The sequence below is a fragment of the Medicago truncatula genome, chromosome 7, assembly GCF_003473485.1.
Source record: "Medicago truncatula cultivar Jemalong A17 chromosome 7, MtrunA17r5.0-ANR, whole genome shotgun sequence".
Taxonomy (NCBI): domain Eukaryota; kingdom Viridiplantae; phylum Streptophyta; class Magnoliopsida; order Fabales; family Fabaceae; genus Medicago; species Medicago truncatula.
This window is the reverse complement of record NC_053048.1, coordinates 3,702,752-3,710,019: the sequence shown is the minus strand read 5'-3', so window position 1 is coordinate 3,710,019 and position 7,268 is coordinate 3,702,752. Positions and strand designations below refer to the sequence as shown.

At 32.9% G+C, this 7,268-nt stretch overlaps 1 protein-coding gene across 1 annotated transcript; it reads left to right on the top strand.

Annotated features, from left to right (window-relative positions):
• LOC11419450 (cyclic nucleotide-gated ion channel 2) lies at positions 1-6,691 on the top strand. Its single transcript, XM_003621304.4, has 8 exons — positions 1-270; positions 846-1,503; positions 3,303-3,518; positions 3,847-4,157; positions 4,550-4,661; positions 5,014-5,250; positions 5,653-5,739; positions 5,843-6,691. The coding sequence occupies exons 1-8, from the start codon at positions 245-247 to the stop codon at positions 6,326-6,328; spliced, it is 2,133 nt and encodes a 710-aa protein (XP_003621352.1). The 5' UTR covers positions 1-244; the 3' UTR covers positions 6,329-6,691.
• Positions 6,692-7,268: the final 577 nt, after the last annotated feature.

The window sequence follows — 7,268 nt, the reverse complement described above, 5'->3', positions numbered from 1 at the left end:
CACTCTCTCTCTTCCCAAAACACTACAATCCACTCTACGTTGCGTAACTTCACCAAATTCACATGCAAAATCAAACTCATCTTCATTTCATTTTTATCATCTTATACACATTTATATTTTTACTCTTTCTTCATTTTCCAACACTTACAAACCATGTGCTCTTCACTGTCACATATTAACCCTACCCTCTCACTCTCTCTTTGATTCATCACTCTCTCATGGTTCTTACTCTTCATCATCAACCATGCCCACCTTCTCCTCTCTCCCTAGGTATCATCAATCACTCTACCAATTTCATTCTTCAATATCATCTTTCAATTGTTTCACATAATTCAAACATTAAATTAAAATGCACTCTCTCTGGTCTCAAGTAACAAAAAAGTTTGTGTATTCAGTCTAAATTTAGATTGGATACACGAACTTTTTTTATTTGTATTTAAGATTAGATGGAGTACTACTAGTTTTTCAATTTATATTTTTAAAAATATCGCTACTTAAATTGTTGATTAGTGAGAGAAAACATGAAATCACTTCGTAAACTGTCATTGAATTTTGCGATGAATGAATTAGAGAGAAATTTCACATTTTTTCAGTCAAAATTATTATCCTTTAAGTAGTGATTACATATGATAACCAAGAAGTTGTTTATCAACCAATTATGCACCATTGGATCAAATTCCATCTATGTAACTTCAACCATTTTCTTCTTTTAAAGGCATTTAAGTGTGTTGATAATATATGTTTTTCTTTCCCTTGTAATTGTGTATTGATGCTAATTTTATGATGATTTTGATGTCAAATAGTTGAGTTTTTTCAAAATTTTGATGTATGTTTATGTTATATAGGTGGATTGGTGGAAAATTCTTGGGAAGGAATCCTAGCAACACAATCAACAACGTTGGTGACAGCAGTGATGACCCTGGAGTTGCCGTCATAGCAGACGACAACCCAGTCATCAGCATGGTGGAGTGTTACGCCTGCACACAAGTCGGTGTGCCAGTGTTCCACTCCACCAGCTGTGCAGATAGCTGTCACCAACCCGAATGGGAAGCGTCCGCCGGTTCCTATCTGGTTCCAATCCAAAACCGTCCCGGAAAATTCGCAAGAGCAGTATCAAAGCCAAATTGGGGAGTTTTAGGCAAAGTATTAGATCCAAGAAGCAAGCGCGTGCAATTATCCAACCGCGCGTTGTTGTTGGCGCGTGGGGTAGCTTTAGCGATTGATCCGTTGTTTTTCTACGCGCTGTCTATAGGGAGAGAAGGGTCGCCGTGTTTGTATATGGACGGTGGTTTAGCGGCGGTTGTTACGGTGGCGCGTACGGTGGTTGATGCGGTGCATTTGTTTCATGTTTGGTTGCAGTTTAGATTAGCTTATGTTTCGAGAGAATCACTTGTTGTTGGATGTGGGAAACTCGTGTGGGACGCACGTGCCATTGCTTCTCATTATATGAGATCTTTCAAAGGTTTTTGGTTTGATGTTTTTGTTATTCTTCCTGTTCCTCAGGTTAGAAATTTTCCATTATTCTATATTTTTTTACTAAATTATTATAATTTTTGTGGGATTTAATTTGATATACATCATCAATAACTTAAATCTTTTTTATATACAGATGTATTTAATCATATCATTACTTTTATTGATTAATTTTTAAAATATCTCTAAATATCTACGTATTATGATATAATCAAATGTATGAATAAAAAAGTTTTACACGATCAATGCATAGAGATATATTTTATAGGTTATAATTTTGAATTTAATTCATATACAGTGATAATTAAAGATATTTTACGTTGTCATTGAATCAAAATTGATAAATGAATGAAGACATTTTGATTTTGATCATAATACTTCTAAATTCAAACACATGATTAGTAGTGCATAGAAATTTAGAAATTAAACTCTACGATTTTTAGTTTATTTTTGTAAATTAAACTTTATACGAAATGATATTGTTTATGTTTGATGTGGTCCACTAATATACTTTTGGTTCACATGTTGTATCTCAAGTCTTGGAAAAATTCTTCAATTAGTTTACTTTTATAATAGTTTTTTTTTTTTTTTTTTTTAAGATGTTTTTGTTTTTACTACTTGGTTTAGTTTTATTAGAATAATAAAGAAAAAATGATGGAATTACATAGAGTTTAGTTTGATTTGTTTATAGTTTATATACTCTTGAATAGATAGTTGAGTACAGTTTTATTAGTTTAATAATTTTAAATTTTGAAGAATGAGTAAATATTAAAATGGAACTGAAAGAAGCACTTTTTAAAAATTAAAAGTGTAAATTTATCCTTAAAAAATTTAAACGTGGGTTTATTTTTTTGTTATTTTAAGGATAATTATGGAAGATGTTTTAGGATTTGTCAACAAAAAAAAATGGAAGATGTTTTAGGTATATTTTTTTGTTATTTTAAGGATAATTATGGAAGATGTTTTAGTTTTGTACCATCAATGATTAATTGGCCTACAGCCCCACACATGTGACATTCTTAACTATTAAATTGATGCTTTTCAAATTATAGTTCTATGTGGTTTTCATTTGTGACCAGATTGATTATAGATTGTAACCAAGATTTTTTATTTTATTTATTGTTGGATAAAAGGACGAAATAATTGATTCCTGAAATATTGTGGTCTACAAACAAAGAGTTTGATCCTTCAAAAAAAAAAAAAAGAGTTTGATATTTTCTATTCTTTGTTAAGTAATTTTTCAACATCCATATTGTTTCATGAAAATTTAATTTAATTTTTGAATAATAAAAGATAAATATAAAATAGTTCTAAAAGAGTACTACTCAAAAAAGTATGAGTCCTATAGACACATTGAATAAATTAAATTGTTGAAAACAAATCAACTAAAAAATAAAATATTCTAGTATGCATGTTTTTTTTTTTTTTTGACAAATAGTATGCATATTTATTTTTGGTAATAATATTGTTTCTATATTTCTTTTACATTAAATAATATGGTTTCTATAGTTTTTATAAAAATTCATCTCTTTATAATTTGAGCCTAAATTGCACACTCAAATTCCCACGCAAAATTGCACATATGTGAAAAAAAGTCGATATCATGTTACTTGATTATTGCCTTGTTTTATAAATTGTTCAATAAGTTAATTGTTCTTTGTAAATTAATCAAAACTATCACATTAAACTATAAACTTTTATTTAGTAACAAATAAGTAGATAAATTTTCTTTTCAAAAGTAACATAAGTGATAACTAGTCCTTGATATGTTTGTTCTTGTTAATTCTAAATAAGTTTTTTTTGACAATCTGATTTTGTTTTGTTTGCAGGTTGTGTTTTGGCTTGTAGTACCAAAATTGATAAGAGAAGAGAGAATTAAAATCATTATGACAACATTGCTATTGATTTTTTTGTTCCAATTTCTCCCTAAGGTTTACCATAGCATAAGTATGATGAGAAGAATGCAAAAAGTCACAGGCTACATCTTTGGCACCATTTGGTGGGGATTTGGACTCAATCTCATTGCTTATTTCATTGCTTCGCACGTAAGTAAACCTCGCAACTTCAATTTTTTTTTTGCCTCATCACTATTACCAAGTTAGAGGTGGAGCCTTGGCGCAACGGTAAAGTTGTTGTCATGTGACTGAAAGGTCACAGACTCAAGTCCTAGAAACATTCTCTTGTGTAAAAAAAACAGGGTACGGTTGCGTACAATACACCAAAAATGGCGGGACCCCTTCCTAGACCCTGTGTATGCGGGAGCTTTAGTGCGCTGGGTTGCCCTTCTTTTACTATTACCAAGTTATCATGAAGTAACAAAAATGGTTTACATATAAACACTTCTAAGATAAAAGGTTATGCTATAATTTATAGGTTGCTGGAGGGTGTTGGTATGTTCTTGCGATTCAACGCGTTGCATCATGCCTTCAACAGCAATGTGAAAGAACTATTGGATGCAATCTTTCTCTGGCATGTTCGGAGGAGGTATGCTATAAGTCTTTGTTACCAGAAACAATTGGAAATCCATGTGGTGGAAACTCAACGATGATGTCGAAGCCTGTGTGCTTAGATATTGATGGACCTTACAAATATGGGATTTACCAATGGGCACTTCCAGTCATATCCAGCAATTCCTTGGCTGTCAAGATTCTTTATCCCATTTTTTGGGGTTTGATGACCCTCAGGTAAATTGGCCCATTTGAATTGACTTATTCGAACTTATCTACTAAAATAAACACTTTTGAGACTGTTTCGGAGAGTTGTTGGAAACAACTAATGACATGTCCATAAGTTGTTTCCAACTTATTTCCACAAGTTCTCTAGGATAGATTATGAAAAAAGCTTATAACTTATACGAAAATAGTTTGACTTCATTTTATCTTGAACTGTTGGGAGTGTTAAAATGCAATTCTGGTAACCATTGAAAGCCTAAAATATTTCTGAAGTTTAATGTCATACAACAATGTTTCCTCGATGTTTTTGGTTAAGATGTATCTAAATAATATTCTATTTCACATAATAATCCCTTGATTTAGTTACCATCTATGTTTTTCCTAATCCCTACCTATTCTTGCAGCACTTTTGGAAATGATCTTGAACCCACAAGTAACTGGCTAGAAGTGATTTTTAGCATCTGCATTGTACTCAGTGGACTGTTACTTTTCACTTTGTTGATCGGAAACATCCAGGTATCCAAATTAGATTAATATTGGATTTGGATTGCAGGCAATCACAACTCGCACATTCACACAATCAGCACATTGGTGACTTTTGGATCAATAACAGGTGGTCCAGATTTCAAGTTCAGTATTTTAAGACTTAAAAAAAAAAATGAAAATCTTCTTGCTTTCTGAACAGTCTAGTCTTGATCCATCAATTGCCGATGGGATGACTGTGTAAATACGTGCGATTGGCGACTGCAGATAATCCAATCCATTATTATTGCAAATAATATCGAAAATGCTAGATATTGTTACAGTTATTGAAAAACTGTTTCATACTCAAACATGGTCTAACAATGTGACTATTTCTACTATGAAGGTATTCCTACATGCAGTCATGGCAAAGAAGAGAAAGATGCAGCTGAGATGCCGAGACATGGAATGGTGGATGAGGAGGAGGCAGTTGCCGTCTCGATTAAGACAAAGAGTTCGGCATTTTGAACGTCAGAGATGGGCAGCCATGGGAGGAGAAGATGAGATGGAACTGATCAAAGACTTACCTGAGGGTTTGAGGAGAGACATCAAGCGCCATCTTTGCTTGGACCTCATTAAAAAGGTAAGAAAGATTCAAACCTGCAAATGAAACAAATTAGACCGTAAAGTTGCCCCAAGAAGAAGGATAAATTTCCTAAGTTGTTAGATTAAGAAAGATAAAGGAAAGAAGCTTATAAAATTATCTTTCTTTTGAATCGTGAATGGAATATTATTATGAATCTTAAGATACATTGCCAACAAAATGTCATTTTGAAGTAAAAAGCAAGCGCCATAGCAAAATTATGAGCTGATATATCGTATATGAACCTCAAAATAATTCAAGCTATATGTTTATTTATTGACAAATGTAAAATGTTTGTTATAAAAATTTGACGAAAAACGTATTTGGCTACACTAATTTGGGTGATGCAGAAATTACATCATCGCTTTGTGACATATAGTTAACACTTTGTGATATTGACAGGTACCATTGTTTCACAACTTGGATGATCTTATTCTTGACAACATCTGTGACAGGGTGAAGCCTCTAGTCTTCTCTAGAGATGAAAAGGTATTGATTATATAATCATATAAACTTTTTAATTCTTTGAAAAAGGACTTCAAAATGTCCATCATGGTTTTTTAATTCTTACATATATATCCTTGTGAAACAGATAATTAGAGAAGGTGATCCTGTACCAAGGATGGTGTTCATTGTTCGCGGACGCATAAAGCGAAACCAAAGTCTAAGCAAAGGCATTGTCGCGACTAGTGTCCTCGAACCAGGAGGTTTCTTAGGCGATGAACTACTTTCTTGGTGCCTTAGACGTCCTTTTATTGACCGGCTTCCAGCTTCTTCGGCCACATTTGTTTGTCTTGAATCAACTGAAGCATTTGGTCTTGATGCTCAAAACTTGAGGTACATAACCGATCATTTCCGGTACAAATTCGCAAATGAGAGGCTAAAGAGAACGGCAAGATACTACTCGTCGAATTGGAGAACATGGGCTGCGGTTAATATTCAACTTGCTTACAGACGTTACAGGCAGAGGACTCGAGGTCCAGTGACTCCTGTAAGGGATAATGGAGGCACTGAGCGTAGGCTCATGCAGTATGCTGCAATGTTCATGTCAATTAGGCCACATGATCATCTTGAATGATAAGGGTTTGTGAATGCAATAGAAAGAAGTTTGAACTCTCCACAGCAATATCACAACCACAATTTCGACCACATCGGCCATATATTTCTCCATTCTGCGGCAATATAAAGATTCTCAGCACAGCCGCGACTGCAATTGCAATTTAAAACCGTGTGATAAACTTGAGTCCATGATTGATATTATTTTTATTTATTTGATTTTTTATTTGGGGTTATCGATCCTCGATGAATTTTATGTGAAAATAAAACCTTCAGACCTTTGAAATTGCTATTTTAAAATTGTGAAATCATTCATGATATGTATAAAAAAAGAGAGAAAAATAGTGATTCAGGAATCATTGAATTCCTGTTAATTCATTTTGTATGGGATTTGTATTTGAACAATTTCTTCTTGAGGCTGCCTTGTATTTATTGCATAAATAATGAAGGGTACTCGAGTCAGATTTGTTTTGTTTCAATCTTAAGAAGTTTCCTTTGTATTAAAAACAAAAATAGGGAACTATGTATTTTAAATTTCAAATGAGTAACTTGTTATCAATATTACATTGGCCAGTGTGAAACTAACTCGAGTTGTTTAAGCGAGAAGTCCGATTCGAGCCTTATGGATCAAAAAACTGAGTAAACGGTCATTTTAGTTTTTAAATGTGTGTGGCATTGTCACTACAACCTTTGAATATATCGCAGTACCAAAAATATCCTCAAATGTGTCTTTTATTAAATGATTTTACATACCAACTATTGACTGTCTATGTGAGCTTAATTCAGTTGGTAAGGCAGTGCATATTATATGCAAGGTTTGATGTTCAAACCCCGCACACCAAAAAAAATAAAAAATACCAACTTGACTAGTGAAATCACATTATTCAAACACATTAACAAAATACATATTTGAGGACTAAATTAACTAACAAAAGACCCATTTAGATTTATTTTTGTAATTT